This window comes from Equus asinus, chromosome 26 (assembly GCF_041296235.1).
Source record: "Equus asinus isolate D_3611 breed Donkey chromosome 26, EquAss-T2T_v2, whole genome shotgun sequence".
In the NCBI taxonomy this organism is placed as follows: Eukaryota; Metazoa; Chordata; class Mammalia; order Perissodactyla; family Equidae; genus Equus; species Equus asinus.
The window spans coordinates 32,881,724-32,903,419 of record NC_091815.1 but is presented as its reverse complement, the minus strand read 5'-3'; the positions used below and the strand labels follow the sequence as shown (position 1 = coordinate 32,903,419).

The following is a 21,696-nucleotide window of genomic DNA, read 5'->3' as shown; positions in this document are numbered from 1 at the left end:
TGGGCTGGCCAAGACCCCTGCTTGCCATTCAATGCCCCTTCTCCCCTGAGGCCCCTGGCCAACTTTCCCCGTCCTAGATCTGGGGGTCCCTGTCCCCACCCCACGCGTGCATCCCCACCCCCGGCCTTACCTTTTCATGACCCTGTTCTGTGGGGGGAATTTCAGGGGGGCCAGGACCGGAACCGGAGTCCAGCGACCTGAAGATTTGGCGGAGGGCTCAGGGAGCCGCTGTGGGGGCCAGGCCCTGGGGCGGCGGCGGCAGCGGTGGTGGTGGTGGCGGTGGCAGGGACCTCCTGCCCGTCTCTGGCTCCGGCTCTCCCTCCTGTTCTTTCCGTCCCGTCCTGCCCTGTCTGTCCCCCAAGGTTGCGGCCACCCAGACTAGGCGAGGACGCCGCTACACATGTTGCGCTGGAAGTTGGGCCCCGGACATTGCGGAGGCTGTCGGGGTGTCCTCTCACCGCCCCGACCCCGTGGGGATCCCCCCTCCGCCCACCCGGGGTGCCCCCCTCTGCCGCTTCATCCCCGGCTCCTCCCCCCTGTCCATGTGTCCGGTCCCGCCTCCCTCTGGCTCATTCGCACCCCCCCTTTGTGCCCTCAGCGCCCCCCACTCCCAGCGTCTGTGTCTGTCTGTCTGTCTGTCTGTCTGGGTCACCTCTGAAGCCGGTGGCTGGTGTGTATGTTTGTATGAGGGCGGGAGACTGCCTGCCTGGGGAACTGCTTGCGCCTTTCCTCGCTTGGCCACCTCCAGACCCCTCCTCGGCGCCCTCACTCTCAAACACAGGCAGAAACACACACAGACACACGCACACACGCACAACCTCACTTCCCTGGGATTCCCCCTCAACACCCCCGGAGCTTGAGGAGGGAGACGCGCGCACACACACACACACACACACACACACACAGAGGGGGTCCGATGGGAGCCGGGCTGCCACTGCTGTCTGGGGCTTCGGACAGACAGGAGGACACAGGCAACCGGGGACGCCAGACGCCCGGCCAGACGCAGGCAGGAGGCACAGAGCCCAGGTACACACCATCCATCCGGGTTTGGGGGGCCGGGGGAGGAAATTGGGGGGCCCACAACACCCAGGCAGGCAGTTCAGGGTCGGTACAGACAGACAGACAGACCCCTCCCTCCCTCTGCCGCCGCAGCCCTTACAGACACACCCCCCCTCCACCAGCCCAGCCCCAGACACCCTGACACACACATCCTCACCGGGCAGATGGCAGACGCACGAGAGACCCCTGGGGGCCGGGCGGACCCACCCAGGCCGACACCCCTCAGCTGGGCACCGGTGAACGAGGGAGGCTGCGGGCGGAGGGTGGCGGCGGTAGCCGCGGCTTGGAGAAGCCGGAGCGGGAGGGACTCGCACACTCGCTCTGTTCTCGCACACACACACTCACTCGGGATGCGATTAACATTCAGTCCCCGTCCGCCCCTGCCGGGAGACCCACAGCCCCCCCTCTTGGCCTCCCTGGGGACCCCTCCTCCTGCCAGGGTTGGGGGAGGGGGCTGCACCCCCCTCCCCCAGCTCCCAGCCTCTGCCCTCCTCCTGGGACAAGAGAGTGAGGGGCTGCAAATAAAAAGGAAGTAGGGGGGTGGGTGCGGGTAGGGACTCAAAACCCGGCACTGAGACAGCAGCTTCGGACCTGGACTTCAGGGCGGGGCGGGAGGGGGGTGTGTGTGGGGGGGTAGTGCTGCCCTCTGCCCCCTCCCGACTTTGAGGCCAAGAAGCAGGAGGCCATTCCCGGACTTCGGTCTCCCCCTTGCTTGGACCCATCCTTTGGGTTCTATTGCTCCAGAAGGCCAGGCCTGCAAACTAGGTCTCCATCCTGAAGCCAGGAGTCCAGGCTCCCAGCCCCCTCCTCCCTCAGACCCAGAAATTCAATCCCCAGACCCCTCCTCCCCCAGGAGCCAGGAGTCCAGGCCCCGCCCCCTCCTTGCTCAGACCTAGGACTCCAGGTGCTCGGCCCCTCCTCCCTCAGACCCAGGAGCCCAGCCCCCAGCCCCTCCTCCCTCAGACCCAGGAGTCCAGCCCCCAGCCCCTCCTCCCTCAGACCCAGGAGCCCAGCCCCCAGCCCCTCCTCTCTCAGATGCAGGAGTGCCTCTCCTCCCTCAGACCCAGGAGTCCAGGTGCCCGGCCCCTTCTCCCTCAGACCCCCTCCAGCCCCCAGCGCCTCCTCCCTCAGACCCAGGGGTCCAGGCCCCCAGCCCCTCCTCCCTCAGACCCCCTCCAGCCCCCAGCGCCTCCTCCCTCAGACACAGGAGTCCAGTCTTCTGGCTTCCTTCTCCATTGGTACCCAATAATCCAGGCCCGAGTTCCTTTTAGACACTCAGACAACCTGACCCCCTCAGCACAAAACACCCTCAGGGGCTCACGAGTCCAAGATTCACGGATGTCACCCTCAGGAACCCAGTCCATCCAGCCCTCTGAGGAAAACAATACCTCCATACCCCTTCTTTTATTGAGGGCCCCTGGCCTCCATCACCCATAGGTACTCAAACATCTAGGAGGAAGGCAGTGTCTGCCCCCTCCTAGACACAGCCTGACCCCCTAGAGGGTCCCTCAAGGCCAGCTGCCCAGCTCCTGCCCCTCCTCCTAGAGAAGCCGGACCCAGCACTTCTGTAACGTGCTGGGATGGGCTGTGGCGCAGGACACCTAGGCTCCGGAGGGTGGAGGCCAGGAGTGGGGGTGCGTGTGTGTGTGCGCGCGCGCGCGCGCGCGCGGGCGCACATGTGCCAGGGTCTGGGAGAGCAAGGGTGAAGGCTCACATTCCTGTAAAACAGGAGACTTGGGGCCTGAATTTGTGGGTCCCAGAGAGAGGAAGGGATTGTGGATGTAGATTCCTGGGGCTAGGATGCTTGAGACACAAGATGGTTGAGGTGGGACCCTAAGTCCCAAGGAAGGGGGCTCGAACTCCTGCATCTGAGGGAGGATGGGCTAAGGGACCAGACTATTGGTTCTGAGAAAGAATAGGGCTGGGGCCCTGGACACCAGGGTCTGAGGGAGGAGGGGCTGGGGGCCCGGACTCCTGGGTCCTGGGAGGGGAGGAGGATGGGGCTCCAGACTCCTGGGTCCTGGGGGAGGAAGATGCTGGGGGCCTAGGCTCCTGAGTCTGAGGGAGGGGCTGGGGGCTGCTTTCTTGTCTTTTGGGTGGGTTGGAGCTGGAGGCCCCTGAAAAGGAACAGAAGCTGGCAGCCCAGCCTCTGGGTCCTTGTCTGGAGTTTTTAAAGCTCAGAGACCAGCCTCCTGAATCCCTGTCAAGGGCAGAGGCTGGGCGGCTGGGCTGCGACCCTTCCAGAGGCACCGACTGCCTGGGGAAGCAGGTGCCGGACTTGAGAGTTTCAAATCCCAGAGACCCCGCAAGTTCCTAGGAGGCGGCGTTGGGGGTGCATTCAGCGCGCACTCTGCGAGCCGGGAGGTGCGGCGTAGGGGGCGCCGGAGAGCCGGGACCCCGCCCCCGGGGGCGGGGCCTCCCGGCCCGGACCCCTCCCCCCCGCCCTCCTCCCTCTTCCCAGCTCCTGCTCGGCCGCCAGCTCCGGCCTCGGCTCCCCCTCCCAGAGCCCCCTCCCCGGAGCGGAGCCCACCTGAGGGCCCCTCTCCCGCCCCCGGCTCAGCCGCCCGGCCAGAACAGCAGCCGCGGGGGGCAGCCCCCCGTCAGCCTGCCTCCCTCCAGCCCAGCCTGCCAGACGCCCCCCAACCATGAATCTCTTCCGATTCCTGGGAGACCTCTCCCACCTCCTAGCCATCATCTTGCTACTGCTCAAAATCTGGAAGTCCCGCTCGTGTGCCGGTGAGACGCCCACCGGGGCGGGAGAAGGGGGGACATCCCAGGACTCGGGGAAGGGTTTGGAGGCACTAGGAGGACAGGTCCCTCTTCCCACTGCTTGCTGGGGATCCCCCTTCAGGTCCGGGGTCACCAGGGGGTCAGCTCCCTTTCCCAGACTGGGGGTGCATACAGTTTGGTGGGGGTGACTCCAGGCCCCCAATTCAGCCTTCTCCAGCCCCTATCTGGGCGGCCCCCCGGTTCCGGGACTGGGAACAGGGAGCTGTGGCAGGCAGGGAGGTGGCTGGGAGTTGGTGACGTGGACTGTGGCAGCCAGGAAGAGAGCAGAGAGGAAGCAACCGGTTTTGAGGGGCTGAGGTTAAGTGGGGTCCTCCCGAGGCCCCACTTTGGGTCTGGAGTGTCGGAGGACCCCGAGGGGACCGGGGGTGGCCGTGAGGCCTAGCTTGGGACAGAGCCACGGGCTGGAGTAGCTCCGGGGCCGGGCTGCCCCCTGGCTGTGGGCCGTGGGAAAGGGCCCTGCTCCGGCCGGGCGGGCTGGGGAGGCCTCTGGGGACAGCTGCTCTCCAAAGTGGTCTCCAGATTCGTCCTAGGCGCTGGGCCTTGGCTTATTCCCCATGCAGCCCACCCCCAGCCTCCCGTCTCTCTCTCTGGACCACAGGGATTTCGGGGAAGAGCCAGGTCCTGTTTGCTGTAGTGTTCACTGCCCGTTACCTGGACCTCTTCACCAACTACATCTCCCTCTACAACACGTGCATGAAGGTACCGCTCTACCCCACCGCCGGCCTCCCAGAGCCAGGGGAGGCTGCGAGGGAGGAGGGGCAGGGGGCTGGACCCCGGGGTCTGAGGGAGGAGGGGCTGGGGGCTGGACCCCGGGGTCTGAGGGAGGAGGGGCAGGGGGCCTGGCCTCCCAGGTCTGAGGGAGGAGGGGCTGGGGCTGGACTCCCGGGTCTGAGGGAGGAGGGGCTGGGGCTGGACTCCCGGGTCTGAGGGAGGAGGGGCTGGGGCCCGGACCCGCGGGTCTGAGGGAGGAGGGGCTGGGGCCCGGACTCTTGGGCCCACGCCTGTTAGGAGCACAGGCCCCGCGTTCTGAGCAGAAGTGCCCTCCTCCTCATTCCTCTCGACAGGTGGTCTACATCGCCTGCTCCTTCACCACAGTCTGGATGATTTACAGCAAGTTCAAAGCCACTTATGATGGGAACCATGATACCTTCCGGGTGGAGTTCCTCGTTGTTCCCACGGCCATCCTGGCGTTCCTGGTCAACCATGACTTTACCCCTCTGGAGGTAGGCGACCTGGCAGGGTGCCTGTAGTGGCGGGATGGGCTGTGGCAGGGCGGCTATGGACAGTGGACCCTCTCAAAGGCTTGCTTTTGCAGAGTTTGCTCGAACTTCCTTATTTTGGGACCTGCGATTTCAGCACACAGGCTCTGGGGTCGGATCATATTAATGTGACAGCAGCAACACCCACTCTGTGCTAGACCCTGCTCTCAGCGTCGCACCTACATTAACTCCTTCCTGTTCACAGCAGCCCCATTCGACAGATGAGGAAACTGAGGCACAGGCAGTCTAAATGGCTCATCCAAGGTCGTCGACCTAATGGATAGCTCAGGAGTTGGGAACGGGGGCTGTGGAGCCAGCCCACTTGGATTTGAATCCCAGATCTGCTCCTTTCGATTAGCGTGACCTTGGGCATGTGCCTTGACCTCTCTGTGCCCGCTTTGTAAAGTCGAGATCAGGTCCTGGTGCGGATTTACTGAGGTTATGCAGCATGGCCTAGTGGTTAGACCTCTGGAACCGGAAAGTGGGGATTTCAGGCCTGCTTCTACCACTCAGCAGCTGTGGGGCTCTGGACAAGTCAGGTAATTTCTCTGTGCCTCAGTTTCCTCATCTGTAAAATGGGGACAACCAATTCCCACTTCCTAGGGTTCTAATGGGGGTAGATGCTGGTAAAGCAGTGTCTGGCACCAGCTGGGAGGTGCTGTGCCCGTGCTTGTTCACGGACCGAAGTGTTTTGTGCCATGCTGGTACTTTTACTCCGAGATGTTAGGTGTCGTGGTTGTGATTGCATGGCATTCTGGTGGGACTTGTACAAATTCCTGGGAGGAATTTCGAGAGGGCCTGTGCTCAAAGTCTATGCTCTCTAGCCTCCTGGGGCCTGGCGGGGATCAAATTCAGGGGAGCCTTGTGGGAAGCTGGCCCTGAGTGGCCAGACGTGCTGATGTTTTCAACAGAAGCCATGTTTAGGAGTTTTCCTGCAAGATCTTAAAATTTTGGCCGCAGATTCAAAATAGATTTCTAAAAGCCCCCCGCAGGCTGGACCAATCTGACAGAGGGTGACTTTGGCCCATGGGTCCCAGAAATATCAGAGGGAGACCGCACCATGCCGTGGAGGGAAGCCCGTGCTTGGCTCCAGACCCCAAGCTTTGCAAACATATCATCATCCCCATCTTGCCCAGAGCGCTCCCCCCAGCCAGCCCGTTTTGCAGATGGGGAGACTGAGGCTGGGGGAGGCAGTGGGGCTTGCTTTAGGTGGAAGAGGCTGGACCAGAACTCAGGCCTCTTGACTCCAGCTTTTGCCGTTCCCTCATTCAGAAGAGGGAAGTCACTTGTGCAAAGTATTGGCGTCGACTGTGTGTCTGGCTCCGAGCTGGCCATTCTAAATGTGCCATCATCCCGTCTGACCCCTCGGCCACCCCGGGAAGCAGTCGTCCTCATCCCCATTTCTTGGAGGACTAAGGTGAGGCTCAGAGGGGAGAACTCACAGGATCTGAACTCAGGGCCGCCTGCTTTCAAAGCCCGTGCTATTAATTGGTGCATGCTAAAAACAATGACTTTTTAATCATAGAAGAAAGCTATTCTTTAAAAATCCAGAGATCAGGAATAGATAAAGGAAACGCATTGAAAACGTGACCTTCCACCTCCTCTTATGTCATGATTCTGTTCCCCAAGGGTGACCCCAGGGGTAACAGCTGGGTGTGTGTCACCTGAATGGGTACGTTTCCCGAGAGTGTCAGCTACCCTGACTTGCTAAGACCCTCCCTGGAGGATTCTGAGAGACTATGGGAGCAGACCCTGGAGTCCAGCTGCCTGGGTGGGAATCTGTTTCTACCCGCATTTGAGCTGCGTGACCTTGGGCCTCAGTTTCCTCATCTGTATAATGGGTGTAACAGTAGGACCTGGCTCATAGGGTTAAGGCATGAGCCAGTTAATACCCATAGGCGTGTGGAGCAGTGTCTTGGATGTAATAAATGCTGCATAAGCGTTGAGTTGTTATGAATATGTCATGGTCCCCACTTCCTTCCCACAAACCAGAACAGCTGAGGAGGAGCCACACCCGCCACCTGGCTTGTTCTCTGAGGGGAGGTTTCAGTGCGTCTACAGATCACAGATTGCCCCAGGTGGGACTTTCAGGGAGCTGAGAACTGAAAAGGGGCCGACAGATGTCTGCAGTCTCTTCTCCCCCCTCCCACGATGCCCCATCCTGCTCACGAGAGATGGTTGTCGATGCTCCCTCCGTGGTGGCCCATGACAAGCACATGGGGAGCTCGCTCCTGTTCACCCATTCATTCATTCAGGCATTGAATATGTGCCGGGCACTGTGCCAGGTGCTGGGGCCACGGGGTGACTAAGTCATAGGATCCTGGGCCTCACGTTCCGGCTTAACATTCTGGTGAGAGCTGCCAGGAAGGAGATAAGACGGGGCAAAGTGACAGTCCTGGGGGGAGGATGGTTAGGGAAGGCCTCTTTCAGGAGGTGACTGAGGAGCTGAGGCTGGAAGGAGGCAGAAGAGGCAGAATGTGAGAAACCAGGGGAGGAGCTGAGAGAATAGCAAGTGCAAAGGCCCTGGGGCAGGAAAGAGCGTGGCGTGTTGGAGGAACAGATAGAAGGCCTGGGTGGCTGCAGCCCTGAGAGTTTGGGGAGGGAGTAGGAGATGAGGCTGTATGGGAGAGGGCCTTGAAGGTCGAGGTTGGGAATTTGGATTTTACTCTGGTTATGATAAGAAGTCGCTACTGGAGAGTTTTAAGCTAGGGAGTGACATAGTCTGATTTATGTCTCTGAAGATTACACATTGAATGTCGCCCCTACGAGGGCAGGAAAATCATCCCCATGTTAGAGTTAAGGAAGTGGAGGCCCGGAGAATCTGGGTCTCCTGGAAGGGAAGTCTCAGAGCCAAGATTCCATCCTGGTCCGCCTTTTGGAGAGGCATAAAGGCAAAGTACCGGTGAGCACCGACTCCCGAACCCTTGGTTCGAATCCCAGCTCTGCTGCGGTCTCGGGCAAGGCCCTCACCCTCTCTGGGCCTGTTTCCTCTGTAGAATGGGGATGCTGATAACAGCGCCTCCCTCCTGTGGGGTCGTCGTGAGAATGACATGAGAGAACACACGTGGCCCGGCAGAGCGGTGTCTGGCACACAGTGCGCCGCCCCGGAGGCATCGCTGTCCCCGTTCTCTTTCCGCCATCGCTGCGTGTGTGACTGTGACGCTGTCCTCTGCCTTCTCTCCTGCCCTGTCCCCTCCCGCCTCGTCCTGCCCTCCGCCCCGCTCCCTGGCGCCCCCTGCAGATCCTCTGGACTTTCTCCATCTACCTGGAGTCGGTGGCCATCCTGCCGCAGCTGTTCATGGTGAGCAAGACGGGCGAGGCGGAGACCATCACCAGCCACTACCTGTTCGCGCTGGGCGTCTACCGCACGCTCTATCTCTTCAACTGGATCTGGCGCTATCATTTCGAGGGCTTCTTCGACCTCATCGCCATCGTGGCCGGCCTGGTCCAGACGGTCCTCTACTGCGATTTCTTCTACCTCTATATCACCAAAGGTAGCCGGCGCGACGGCTGCTGCCTCCCATCCCGCCCTCCCCGGGCCTGGGCTCCGTCCCCTCAGCCCTGTGTCACTCAAGGGGGTGGGGGCTTCCTCTCCCACTTCTGGGGTCCCGGGCCCACTGCCCTCCCAGCAGTTCAGACCTCCGCCCCCTGCCTCCCCAGGACCCAGGAGTTGCTCTCCTTCACCCCGTGTCTCTCTGAGGGATGATCCCTCACAGCGTTGCTTGCTTTCTCCCTCCAGCCCACAGACCAGGGTCCCTCTCCTGGGCCCCCCGCGCATTTGCGGGAGGAGAAGACAAGACAAAGAGAGAGGCTGGGGTGGCCTCTGACTTTTGCCCTTTCGGAATTTGTCCTGAGCTCTCTTCCTGCCCCGTGGTTCCAGATCCACAGTTTTTCAGTCTCACACCTGGAAAAAGTCTAGAATTCCTGTCTCCCCAGTGCCAGCAGTGCTCAGAGAAGGGAGGGTCTTCCCTCTGTCGGTTGGTCTCTGTTCTCATTCTCTGGGACTCAGGCCCATTCGTTCATTCATTCATTCATTCATTCAGCCAACAAATTTATTGAGCACTTGCCGTGTCCCCGGCCAGGCGCTAGGCTCTGGGGAGGCAGCAGTAGGAGGAAAGGTGGACGCAGCCCTGCTCTCCCCTTATGTTCTCTCGGGGGGAGACGGCGAATAAACAAGGAAAGAGAGAGATGGTCGCAGACCGTGAGAAGGGCTGTGACAGAAACCAGGGGCGTGTCCCTGAACAGCTGTGGAGGGGAGGGCAGCCTCTTTGAGGAGATGCTGACTGAAGCAGGGACCTGAGAAAGTAGGCGTGGGTCAGGAAAGAGGGGACAGGCGGGCAGGGACCTGGAGGCAGCCCAAAGCCCTTGAGGATTGAGGCTGGGAGGGCGGGAGGGGGTGGTCTTGCCCGGGCAGCCCTCCCAGACCCTCTGACCCCCATGCCCTGCCTCTAGCCCAAGAGCCCTTCCAGGTGGGGAAGGAGCACCAGCACCAGGAGAAATGGGGCCTCCTCTTGCCTCCGTTGCTCAGCCCCTGGGACGAGACTAGGGCACCCCCAGCCCCACCCCTTAGGAGTTCAAGCCGCTCCCCCCAGTTGATAGCTTGGGGTCCTAGGGCTGACCCCCCTCGCATCTCTGTCTGGCCCAGCATCCACACGCCTGCTCTGGGAATGGGAAGCCCTCCCCTCCACCGGGGCCCCAAGGTAACGCCTGTCCCCCTGCCTCCTCACAGTCCTAAAGGGGAAGAAGCTGAGCTTGCCGGCGTAACCCTGGTCCTCGCCGTCCCTCCTCGGCAGCCCAGCAGCAGCGGGAGGCAGAGGAAGGCAACCGAAGACGAAGAGCCTTCCCGTCCAGGGGTGACTTTTTAAACACCCAGCCTCTCCCCGCTCTCCATCCCGGCTCCTGCCGAGTTTCAGGGGGCAGGGGAGGACCCACGCCTTGGGCAGTTCAGGACCTAGGCTGTTTGTAGTTTTTTGCCTTTTAGAGAAGAAGAAGAAGAAGAAAAAAAATCTTTCCACTCTTGAGCTTTTGATTCTGATGACTCCTTTCTCTTCTACTCTCTGGTCCCCATTTTTATAAACTGTTTTTGAGGGGCCCGTGGGGCCGGGCAGGGTCGGAGATGTTTTCCCTGCCCTGAGCTCCTCGGACCCCTTCCAGATCCTACTCTCCCAGCCCCACTGGTTGCCAAACACTAAATCTGCCGACACCCGCCTTCCCAGCCTCCCACCGTGGCCGTGAACACAGCCTCCTGCTCCCCCAAACTTCTGGGTTGGCGGGGGAAGGTCTCCCCTCATTTTTCATAATAACTTTTTTCCAGAGTTTTGGACTTTTGGTCTTGTCCTCATTTTTTTTTTTTTTTTTTGGCAATTTAGGGGAACAAGGGGGGCCGGGCATGGGAACGGGGCTGGCCTGAGGGTCCCCGTGATTCTACCGCCATGTTTTTGTACAGAAAGGATGATTGATTCTTTGTTCTCTTGAAATAAACCGAGGAAAACGATGCCTCTCTTTCGCGACTCCTTGCCTTCTCTCTTTGGCGTTGGTGGGGTCCTGCCCCGGCCCCCGTCTCCGCTTCTGCTTTATCCCATCCACCGTCCCTGGGCCACCAGAGGTCTGGGAGGAGCAGGAAGATGAGAGACTGGCCTTCCTGAGACTCTCGGCTGCACCCTGACTCCTCCCAGCTCCACTGGGGATGACGTTTTGGACAAAAAAAAAATCTCGAAGATTCTCATCTTGGCACCAAACTTCCCTGACCGTTCTCCTGAATCACAGGGTTGCAGAAGACCTTCAAAAGCGTGCGTTTGGGAGGTCACCAATGGCCACCCTCCGTCACACCCTCATTTGGCATTTTGTTGCTCCACTCTGTTTTCTTAAAAAAAAAAAAAGGGGGGGGGGAGGGAATTGGTTGCCAGCCTTTAAAAACCAGATTTTCACATTAAATTCTGAATTTCTGGCTTCTCATGAAAAAAAATCCATCAATCTGACAATGCCAGGTCCTCGTTTCTGGGTGACAACAGATGGCTGGAGCTGAATGGATGGGATGTGAGCTTTCCACCACGGTCCCTGGGACTTGGCTGAGGGGTTGTTCCCATTTATTATTGAGCTGACGCTGTTGTTTTTGGTTTTTGTTTGGTAGAGTTAAAAGAAAAGTGAAATATTTCCCATGTCTCCCTCCAGATTGGCCTCCCACCTGGTCTGTTTCCTCTTCTTGCATTACCTGCCTGGTCCTTGTAAGCTTCTGGAGTTTTTTTTTTCGTTTTTCTTTTTTTGAGGAAGATTGGCCCTGAGCTAACATCTGTGCCGATCTTCCTCCACTTTGTATGTGGGACAGCTGCCACAGCATGGCTTGTTAAGCAGTGCGTAGGTCTGCGCCTGGGATCTGAACCCGGGATCTGAACCCACAAACCCTGGACCACCAAAGCAAAGCAAGTGAACTTAACCACTACACCATCAGTCTGGCCCCTGGAGTTTTTTTTTTTTTTTTTTTTTTGCTGAGGAAGATTAGTCCTGAGCTAACATCTGTGCCAACTTCATCCACTTTATATGGGGGATGCCTGCCACAGCATGGCTGACAGGTGGTGTAGGTCCACGCCTGGGATCTGAACCTGCGAACCCGTGCCATCAAAGTGGAGTGCGCAGAACTTAACCACTACGCCACGGGGCAGCCCCCAGCTTCTGGAGTTTTGACCCCTGATATAGAGTCTCTAGATAGCTACTAAGACCCTCCTTAACTGCCTCCAGTTCTCCTGTAGGATGGCTCTGGAAGCTTCTGGAGGCAGGCAGCTGGCGTTTCCCGAGCATTTCCTAAGTGCCAGGCAATGTGCATTGCACGGACGAGCCCACAGGACCCTCACAGCACCCTGAAGAGGGGGTGCTTTGCAGGGGAGGAAGCCCAGACTTAGGGGGGCAAGTGGTAGAGGTGGGGTTTGTGCCCGGGCTTCCTGACCCCGGAGCCTGTGTGTTTAACCACCGCGGCGGGGTTTATCAACTGTTTTTTCTTTCTTTCTCTGAAGCCAGGGCGCCTTCTGTTTAGAGGAGTTTTGCCCGGAAGGCGGCTACGGAAACGCAGGAGCGTGATATGGGGTGGGAGGTGGCCCCTGGTTGAACGCAGTCTCAAAACCGTCGATCTCAGTCTGGTCCGAGTCTAATTTTATAGCCAACACAACTCGGGCCCAGAGAGACTAAGTGGCGCGCCTGGGTTATCCAGCTGGTGACAGGGTGACCATGACAGCCTGGATTCCTCCCATTTCCTGTGCCCGGACGCAGCCCACGCCACTCCACTGCTGCCCTTTCTCCCCATGCCCACAGGGACGACGACCTGTTTATTTCCGTGCCCCCAGAACTGAGCCCCGGGCCTGCCACACAGGAGGCCTCCAAGAGGGGACCACAGCACCCACATTTGCCCCCCCCATAACTTGTACCTCTTTGTCCAGTTCGTAAACAAATGCTCTGCAGGCCACTGCGACCCTTGTGTGGGTCCGTTTTTTTTGGCCTGCAAAACATTAAATTTTTTTTTTAATTCCTTGCCAACGACTTCCCCATAAAAAGAAACAGATGTCCAGTTGTTCCAGAACAGCCAGAAGATTCTAGAGCCGCACTGTCCAATAGGGTGGCCATTAGCTGCAGGTGACCATTAGCACTTGAAATATGGCGAGTCCCAATTGAGATGTGCTGTCCTCATTAATAATTTTCACATTGATGACATGCTGAAATGATCGTGTTTTGGATAGATTGGGTTGAATAGAATGTATGAAAATTATTTTCACTTGTTTCGCTCTAGTTTTCTTAATGTGACAACTAGACGATTTGAAATCCTGTCCGCCGTGGCTCACGTTACATTTCAACCGGACAGTGCTGGTCTAGATGCCCCAGGCCCGCAGTGCTGGATGCTGGGTGCTGAGTGAAGGCGGCCCCTCCCGGACACGGCCCCTGTCCCCACCGCTCCCTTAATGGGCGCTTCAGCCACCGGGTTACCTGCTCGGCCCCTACAGGCCTGTGCACATGTCGCCGACCACCCTCGGGATTCTCGAATGAAACCCCTTCCTCTTCCCCAAGGTGGTTTAAATATTTTGCGACAAGGATCTCCCTGGACCTCATTCACGCACTTCCATCGCCTGTTCGTTCAACGACTCCTCACGCGGCGTGGTTGTGAGTTGAGTCCCTTGTCACTGGGGTGAGGGAAGGGCTTTGGCGTCAGGGACAGGGCTGGTGGCAGTGTTGGCCCCTGTTCTCAGCGCTGTCTCCGTGGGCGGAAGCGTTTTGTCTCTCTGAACTCGAGCTTCCTCCACTGTACAATGGGGTGCCTCGTACCGCCCTCGCACGGCCAGTGTGAGGAGGAAAGGGCTCGGTGTGTGACACACACAGGCCTGGGAGAAGGGCTCCCTTCCTTCCTGTCACCACCTCTCATCTGTCACTAACACGGTGGTCCCCAGATAGAGGGTCCAGGAGGCGGCATGGAAGTGTGACCCAGTGCCGAGACCCCTGAGATGACCGTGTGGGATTTCTCGCCACCCCGGGCCACTGAAGGGACCAGAGAAGAACAGACACGAGAGGGACAGAGAGCTGTTCTCAGAAACCCTTCTGGAGGGAGGATTATGTCTTTACTGCTGTGGATGAGGATGCCTAGTCGTCGGGCATCATAGCGAGGCGAGGGACCTTTGGGGTGCTCAGATAGGGGGACAGGCTGGAGCCTGTATAACTCAGGTTGTGGGGGTCCGGGCTGGGCGTGTTGACAGGGCTGGCAGCAGAGGACGGGGAGAGGGAGGTCAGCACCACGCCGCGCTCATCCAGGGAGCGCTTGTAGGGGACCGGAGCGTCATTTTGGAGGTCCTGGAGGGCCAGGTAGGCCTGGGATATCTGTGGGCAGAGAAGGGCATGCTGCAGGCCGGCTTGGGCTGGGCAGGGCAGGAGGGGGCCGGGCTGGGGACGGGCCTGGGAGGGAGCCGCAGGGTGTGGCTCTGCCCGCTGCTCCCTGGACCCGGGCTCTCGGCTCGAGGCCTAATGCTGGGCTGCGTCTCTGCGTCTGCTCAGAGAGGGGGCAGCTTCCTTCCAATTTACCCAACGGCGTGGAAGGGGCTGGCTGAGACCCCGGGAGGACCACCCCCCAACTCCCAGGGGAGCTCAGTGACAGTGGACTGTTCTGGCTGTTCCAGCCCCTCCCGGCGGAGGCAGAGGGCACCTGGGGAGGCGGCTTGTCCTCACCCAGATGAGGATGGAGAAGAAAGCGAAGGTGACGGCCACCTTGGCGCTGCTGCTCCCCAGGAGGAAATGTTTGGGTGGCGAATGCTGCCACTGGTTGGCCAGGAAGCAGAAACCCACGAACCAGACGGCTGTCCAGAGGACTGTGGGGTCACAAGGCAGAAGAGGGGCAGAGAGAGAGCCGGTTTAGGAAGGACTGCTGGGGTGTGGACAGGGTGCGGCTGGGGCTCTATCAGGTGATGAGATTTTGCTTTGAGGCCTGGATCTGCCACTCAGCAGCTGCGGGCCCAGTTACATACCCTCCTCAAGCCTCAGTTTCCCCCCTCTGTAAAATGTGAACACGAACAGGACTTCACTCCTCGGGGGAAGGTGCTGAGGAACAAATGAGACAAGGCACGTGGAGCCCTTGGCTCCAGGCCCAGGAAATGCCAACGTCGCTACAGACTTAGTCTCTCTCGTTTCATCCTCGGAAAGACCCTGCCAGGTGGGCGCTTTCATCCCACCTTCTCCTGGAGCTCAGAGAGGGGGAGGGACCCGCTCAAGCTGCCCCGAGCAAGGAGACGCCGGAGTTGGGACTTCAAACCGGGTCTGTCTGGCTCTGTGCTCCAAACCCCACCTCCTGCCACCAGGTGGCTTTTCAAGAAACGTTCTCTGAGGGAGGGAGGTGAATGCGAAGAAAACTCCAGCCAGGAGGGAAGCTTCTAGAATTAGCCCGGGGGTCAGAAGAGGTGACCCTGACACTGAGTCTAAAGGACGAGTGACAATTCCTCGGGAGGAGACAGCAGGTGCAGAAGGGAGGGACACAGCTTTGGGTCAAGCGTGGAGGACAGTCAGAGGCCGGCTGGGTGGGGGAGGACGGTGTCCTGGGGACCCGGGGGAGCCAGGGAGGGCCGGGAGGAGGAGCAGGGGCAGCTCTGGGCGGGCGTTCCCGGGGAGGGGGGTGCTCACCAGCCAGGATGAAGTCCAGGAGCTGGAAGGCCGACTTGAAGCGGGTGCTGGCGATGCGGCCCTCGTGGGCGTCCAGGACGAGGAAGGCCAGGCAGCAGAGGAAGGCCAGGAGGCCGGCCCCCACGGAGAAGCTGCAGGCCGTGTTGTTGCTGTTGAGGACGCAGTGGAGCTGCGATGAGTCAGTCTTGTTCTGGTAGCCGTCAGTCAGCAGGGAGGAGAAGATGATGAGGGCAAAGATCTGCGGAAGCAGGAGGATGGTGCCCAGGGGCCGGAGCGCAGCTCAGCATCTCCCCCAACCCGCGCATCCTCCCGGGTTCCCCCACCTGCGGACGGTCGGCGGGCCCTGCCGCAAACCTGCTGGGCCGTTCTGGCCCCTTCCTTCCTGGCACAGCCTCAGAGCCTTCCAGCCCCGTCCCTCCTGCTGCCCCTCACCCCTCTTCTCTATCCTAGCTCAGGCCTCTTCCCCTGGCCCCTCCGCCCATCCCCGACACGGGCCCCAGAGGGGTCTTTCCACACCCTGCCCCTCCCGGCTCACAGCCCCCCCTGGCTCCCTAGCACCCCGGGACACAGTCCCAGCCCCTCAGCCTGGCCTTTGAGACCCTGCGTGGTCTCTGCTCTCTTTGCTCTTTTAATCCCTCTCTCCCCACTCACCTCTGCCTCGCCCCAGACTCCCCTTCTGCCGCCCCAATCGGGCACCTGCCGCCAAACCCAGGTACCAATATGAAACGCTTAGCACCATGCCTGGGACACAGGACGAGCTCAATAAGTGGTTGCCACCATGAGTATTCTCTCGGCCTCTAAGCTCTTCCTCTGCCTGCAACTTCCTCCCCGTTCCCGGCTTGGCTAATTCCCATCCATCTTTAAAAATAAATCTGTGAAATATTCCAAAAACACAGAAATATACGGAGGGACGTGTGACAAACACCCAGGATCTAATAAACATTACCATATTACCATTTTGCCTTTTTTTAAGAAAGCAAATACAACCACTGATAGGACAGCCCCATCCCTCTCGCCCATGCACGCTGCCTGCGACACGCTGTAGCAGGACTGTCTGCATCCATGCTTGTCTTCCACGGGGTTTGTTTATTAAACGCCACTAAAGTGCTCCACAAGCCCTCGCCCGTGTCATCCTTTTAACCACCCTAGAATGGAGGCACGACTCACGGCCCCGTTTTTTAGATAGTGGAACTGAGGCACAGAGAGGGTGAGGAATGGCCCAAAGTCACTCAGCTAGTAAGCGGCAGCCCCTGGATTTGAACCGAAGCTGTCTGGCTCCCCAGTCTGCTGTAACTCTCTGCTCTACCGCCCCAGGCTGGACCAGACACCTTGAGAGCAGGGGTTCCTAGGCATACAGTTCAGTGAAAATGCTAAGCCCCAATGATTTGTCGCAGACCGTCACAATGCAGTGTGGCAAGGTCCACGCCAGATATGGAAGGAACTGGTGTGTGTATGGGGTGGGCAGTGGGAGTTGGTCCAGGAAGTCTTCCTGGAGGACGTGACGCCTGTAAGGAGGGTTGCAGGGTGAGAAAGGCTAAGGAGTGGGGGTTGTCTGGAGGGCAATAGGGAGCCATGGGAGGGCTGTGAGCAGGGGAGGGTCAGGGTCAACTCTGGATGAACGAAGAGCCCTCTGGGGCCACTAGAGATGCACCGGAGGTCGGAGGCCAGAGGGGAGGCTGGGGCCTGGGGCCAGGGAGAGAGGCGAGGTCTGAGCTGCAACTGAAGTCGTGGGGCTGGATTTTGGAGGCAATAAGGTGGGATCTGAGCTGCACCTTAAAGAAGGAGGAGTTTCTCAGGCAGGCAGAGGAGGAAAGGCATTCCAGGCCGGGCAAGCCGTGTGTGCAAAAGCCAGATGCCGCAGAACGCGGCTCCTTCTGGGATGGGGAGAGACCTCACTGGCGGGCTCCCGTGTGAGACGAGGCTGGGAAAGCGGGCGGGAGCCAGACCCTCGCAGGCCTCGCACACCACACCCAGGGGCCTGCACTTGGGCGCTGTGGAAAGTGAAATTTCCTACGTGGATGTGATTTTACTCACGGAAGGGCTCTGAGCAGAGGATGGCCGGGCTCAGACCTGGGAGTCAGAGCAAATCTCTAGGGTCGTGATGGCTCGGAGGGGGCAGGACCAGAGGCCAACAGATCAGAGAGGAGACCGTCGGGAGGGTCCAGGCAGAGTCCTGAGGCCTGGGCCGGGCTCAGAGCTCTGGGGAACCCGGTGATATCTGGGACGTGAAATTGGCCTTGGTGATGGCTCGGATGTGGTGATGCTGGGGAGGGGAGCGGGGGGCTAGGGAAGGGGAAGGGGTTCAGGAGAGTTTGAACTCCTCCTGGAAGGGTCCTCATGGGACCCTTCTCTCTACTCCAGCCCCCCAGGTCCAAATTGGACCTCAGCAGATGTATGTTGAAGGAGTGAATGACCTTGGGCCCTAATCGCCCTTGCCCTGCCCTTCAGAGTGGGGGTGGGGAAGCAAAGGATGGACCCCTAAACTTTTCAGCCTCTGCCCATCCTCCTCTCCCCTTTGCCTTAATTGCTGTCTCTGAATAATAATAATAATAATAATAACAATAATAACCACGGGTCCCTCTTTTGGTCCAGCACTTCAGCATTTTCCAAGGGGATTCACATCCTCCCCCGTTTCGGAGCTGAGGAACCGGGTCCAGAGAAGGGGAGCACCTTGCCCTGCTGGTCTGAGGCAGAGCCAGGTCGAGGTGGAGGACCGGAAGGCCCCATCGATCGTCTTTGAGCCCAGATTCGTTTTACCCGCACTACCTCCCTGGAGCCTTGCACCAGCCCCATGTGGTCGATGCTACTAAGTCATTTCTGTTGCACAGGTGACAGATCGAAGCCATTACGGTGGAGTGGAAAGAGCCAGACGCGTCTGACTCGGCCAGCTGTGTGGCCCTGGGCAAATCACTCATCTCTTGGAGCCTCAGTTTCCCAGTCTGTCTCGGTGCTTCGAAAAGGGGCATCCAAGGGTGGGGGGCCTGGACCTGACGGTCGTTCTCATGATCGGCCCAGAGAGGGAAAGCGTCCTTTCAAGGTCGGTCAGCGGTGGAGGGGGATCGGAATGCAGCCTTCCTGACTTCCAGGCCTGTGGGCTGTCTGTCCACTCACCCTGAAAACCCCGGGCTGCGGCGCGAGCCCAGGGTGCTGGAGACAGGGGAAGGGGGCTCAGCTGGGCCAGGGGGACCCTCGCCTTCCGAAGCCTGAGTCCCACCTCCTTCCAGGCCCTCCCTGGCCTGTCCTCAGGGAGGGAGCAAAGATTAATCGGTTAAGGCACCAGCTGGCAGGCGGCAGGGAGCAGGACAAGAGCACCAGCTGCCCAGAGACTCCCTACCGAGGAGCCAGGCCAGGGGGGGAAGGAGGAGAGGGCGGGAGGGAGGGTGGAGGCGGCGGGCAAAGTCTGTGACCGAAACGTCTGGCCCAGTCGGCGGCCCTGCCCTCTGCCTTCGTCACCCCAGCCCACACCAGCTGGGCTTCCTTCTCTCTCGCCCCCCGGCCCCCGCCCTTCCTTCCGGAGCTTCGGAGGTGCTAGAATCCTTCCCAGTCGCTCGCCAGCTGGGTGATGTCCTTAGGCAAGTCACTCCACCTCTGTGAGCCTCAGTTTCCCCCGGGGTCAAACGGGGGTAATGACGCCCGTGTCACATGGTCGTGGGGAGGGGCCTGGAACTGGGACGTGGAATTCGTAATCCCCCGCTTCCCCCGGGTGAGAACAACGGACACTGTCCCCATCACCACAGACCCCGGAACCCCTCTCTGTCCTCGCTCACAAGCCCTGATTCGTCCCAATAATCACTGCTATTCAAGGGAAGATTAGGACTCGCCAGGCCCCGGCTCATCATTTTATAGGGATAAACTCGTTTCGTTTTCACAACACTCCTTCCTCCGACCAGGGCACCCCACCATCTTTTTGCTGATGACAGTATAGAGGTTCAGAGAAGTCAAGTCACCTCCTCCAGGTCACACAGACACAGGGTGATGGGTAAATCATCAAACGGGACGGGGCGCTTTTGAGTAGGAATGGTGGCGCTGCTGATGCTCACGCCAGGACTGGCCCCGGAGCACCGGGGTGTACGTCCCCCTCCGTGGACAGCACGTGGCCGAGCCGGGATTCAAAGCCAGGCCTGTCTGATCCTTCTCTGACCACGGGTTCCAGAAGGCATAGGGAGGAGACACTCTGGATTAGGACCCGGGCACCCCACCTACTCCCATGACCCTGATCCAGTCTCGTCCTCTCCCTGGGCCTCAGTTTCCAGCTCTGTCAAAGGAGAGCAATGGAGGCAGCACAGGTGAAAGCCAGAGTCACAGCACTAACCTCATGCACTGAGGTCCAGAGAGGAGCAGGGATTGGGCCAAGGTCACACAGCAAAGTCTGGGCTGAGTGGGAATGGGAGCCCAGGTGTCTGGACCCTTCACGAATACAGTAAGGATTAAAGCAGTGCACGCGGAGCCCTCTCGTGGCACAGCGCCTGGCGCACAGCCACCACCGACGCCAGGGTCTCAGGTCCACGTTCCATGTTCCCCTCCCACCTCCGTGTCCCTCTTCCTTCCTAGAGGCCCAGCCCCGGCTCCGTGCCGAGTCCCTTCCCTGCGAGGTGGGAAACGAGTGGGCTCTGGCGGAGCTTGGGGGGCCGGCTTAAGTGGTTAAGTTTGCACGCTCCGCTTTGGCAGTCCCGGGTTCAGATCCTAGGCTCGGACCTACACACCACTCATCGAGCCATGCTGTGGCGGCGTCTCACATAGCACAACCAGAAGGACCTACAACTAGGATACACAACTATGTACTGGGGGGCTTTGGGGAGAAAAAAAAAAAAAGAAGAAGATTGGCAACAGATGTTAGCTCAGGGCCAATCTTCTTCACACACACAAAAATTATATAACGTTATAAACCAATGTTACTGCAATAAAAAAATAATAAAGAACCCATTCTTTTTTTTTTTTTTAAATGGGGCTCAGAGCATCGACTTCGAAGGGCTGTTTCTTCCCATGAGACTTAAGTGCTCAGAAGAGCGAGGGCCTCCGGTTAGGTGCTCAGTAAAAGGCTATCTGGGCCATCAGCTCCCTTCTGCTTTCTTTTCCCGCCTCCAGCCCCTTCCTGCCTCCCGCTCCCTCTGCACTGGGTCTGAGAGGTGACAATGCCTGCGTCCTGTCCCCTCGAGGGGAGGTCGGGCCGCAGGAGGGCCTCACCCCTGCGCAGATGCGCGTGATGGTCTTGGGCCTCTTCAGGAACTGCACGGCCTCGCTGTCTGCCAGGTCCTGCAGGCTTTCGGGGATGTGCATGGCGGCTGCTCTGCTCCCGGGCCTGGGATGCTGGGTGCCACCGGCCAGGGGGCGGCTCCAGGCCCACCCTGGGGCTCGGCTGCTGCAAGACAGGGCGGTGGAGGGAGGTCAGCTTCGGGTGGAGGGGCTGCCGGGGGTCCCAGTGGTAGAGACACAGGGGGAAGGGGTTTCTGGGGGCTCCCAGGAATGGGGGGCACGGGTGAGGGGCTGCTGGGGCCCAGGAGTCAGGAACGCAGGCTTTGGAAACTGTAGGGTGAGGGGGCTGCCAGGGGTCCCGTGGTGGGGTGCAGGGGTAGGCGATCCCAGGCCTGGGAGAAAAGGGGGGACAGAGTTGGGATATTGGGGTCGGGTTGCTGACCCAGCAGCCAGAGGGTCCACGTTAAGGGCTGTGTCCCCTCTGGGAGACACCACGAGTGGGTGATCCCTTTTCCAGGGATCAGGGGGGTGCCAGGATGGAGATCAGAACCCCCGGGAGTTCTGGACCAGGGGGACCCCTTTCCGGTTTGGGGGTGACAGCACCCATAACAGAGGACCCAGGTGTATTTTAGGCTGTCCTTTGATTTGGGGTTGTTTCCTTGGAATCAGGGCCTCCTCTTAGAAGTCAGCTCCGTCTTCCTAAAAGTGCGTTCCCCTCCGCTGGGGGCCTAGGCCTCGGATGCGCGGGGAACGTGGGCTCAGAACTGAACTGTCCCCTCAGAACAGGACGCCGGCCCCGGCGCCAGGCTACCTTCTTAGAATCGGGGTCTTCCCTCTAAGGACGTGGAATGGGGTGGTGGGGCTTGGGGGTGACGCTGTCTGACAAAGGGCCACCCGTACTCTGGAGGCCGGGTCCGCGTCACCTGGAGGCCGGCTCTTCCTTCCGCCCACCCTCCCCTCCTGGTCCCTGGCGCCACCTCGGTATTCCTTTGGTTCTGCTTTTTCCCGCCTTTTCGTTTCTCCACAGCTGATTGGCTGTGCTCAATCCCCGCCCCCTCTCTTTTCCCGCCCACTCTGGAGCGGGCGCGGGCGGGGGCGTGGCCTCAGCGGACGTTGGGCCGCCCGCCGTTAGCGAGCTGCGCGCGAGAGCCCTGCCCCGCCCCAGCACTCTCGAGAGTCTCGCCCCCGCCCCGCCCCCTTCCCTTTGAAGCACGCGAACAAGGAGACACTCCTGCGGCGCGTGCGCCGAGCCCAA

At 59.8% G+C, this 21,696-nt stretch overlaps 3 protein-coding genes across 5 annotated transcripts in view; 1 reads left to right on the top strand and 2 right to left on the bottom strand.

The window, feature by feature from the left end:
* The window catches only part of GRIN2D (glutamate ionotropic receptor NMDA type subunit 2D), a 36,171-nt gene extending 34,529 nt beyond the window's left edge, over positions 1–1,642 (bottom strand). Inside the window, exons 1-2 of one of the 2 annotated variants that reach the window (XM_070498831.1) lie at positions 1,217–1,642; positions 131–408 (exon numbers count right to left, since the gene is read on the bottom strand). The gene's annotated coding sequence lies outside the window, so the exon portion shown is untranslated. The other variant, XM_044759647.2, reaches the window with a different exon arrangement.
* A 1,821-nt stretch (positions 1,643–3,463) lies between these two features.
* KDELR1 (KDEL endoplasmic reticulum protein retention receptor 1) lies at positions 3,464–10,618 on the top strand. 2 transcript variants are annotated; one of them, XM_070498835.1, is made up of 6 exons: positions 3,464–3,795; positions 4,448–4,548; positions 4,914–5,072; positions 6,381–6,525; positions 8,350–8,602; positions 9,838–10,618. In XM_070498835.1, exons 3-6 carry the CDS (start codon positions 4,978–4,980, stop codon positions 9,870–9,872), a joined length of 528 nt encoding a protein of 175 aa, XP_070354936.1. In that variant the 5' UTR covers positions 3,464–3,795; positions 4,448–4,548; positions 4,914–4,977; the 3' UTR covers positions 9,873–10,618. The 2 variants fall into 2 exon arrangements, with proteins under 2 accessions (XP_070354936.1, XP_014707694.1); XM_014852208.3 differs by lacking the exon at positions 6,381–6,525.
* On the bottom strand, positions 10,147–21,375 carry SYNGR4 (synaptogyrin 4). Its single transcript, XM_014852199.3, has 5 exons — positions 21,253–21,375; positions 20,433–20,607; positions 15,249–15,486; positions 14,304–14,443; positions 10,147–13,958 (listed from the first exon to the last, which is right to left on the bottom strand). Exons 2-5 carry the CDS (start codon positions 20,523–20,525, stop codon positions 13,725–13,727), a joined length of 705 nt encoding a protein of 234 aa, XP_014707685.3. The 5' UTR covers positions 20,526–20,607; positions 21,253–21,375; the 3' UTR covers positions 10,147–13,724.
* Positions 21,376–21,696: the final 321 nt, after the last annotated feature.

Bases quoted from the DNA above. Each gene is read 5' to 3' on its own strand.
- KDELR1 (XM_014852208.3), top strand. From the start codon at position 3,705: ATGAATCTCTTCCGATTCCTGGGAGACCTCTCCCACCTCCTAGCCATC. The intron at 4,549-4,913 runs GTACCGCTCTAC...TCCTCTCGACAG, and splicing joins TCTACAACACGTGCATGAAG to GTGGTCTACATCGCCTGCTC. The intron at 5,073-8,349 runs GTAGGCGACCTG...CGCCCCCTGCAG, and splicing joins ATGACTTTACCCCTCTGGAG to ATCCTCTGGACTTTCTCCAT.
- SYNGR4 (XM_014852199.3), bottom strand. From the start codon at position 20,525: ATGCACATCCCCGAAAGCCTGCAGGACCTGGCAGACAGCGAGGCCGTG. The intron at 15,487-20,432 runs GTGAGGCCCTCC...CTGCTTCCGCAG, and splicing joins TCACGCGCATCTGCGCAGGG to ATCTTTGCCCTCATCATCTT. The intron at 13,959-14,303 runs GTGAGGACAAGC...CTCTGCCCACAG, and splicing joins TCTTCTCCATCCTCATCTGG to ATATCCCAGGCCTACCTGGC.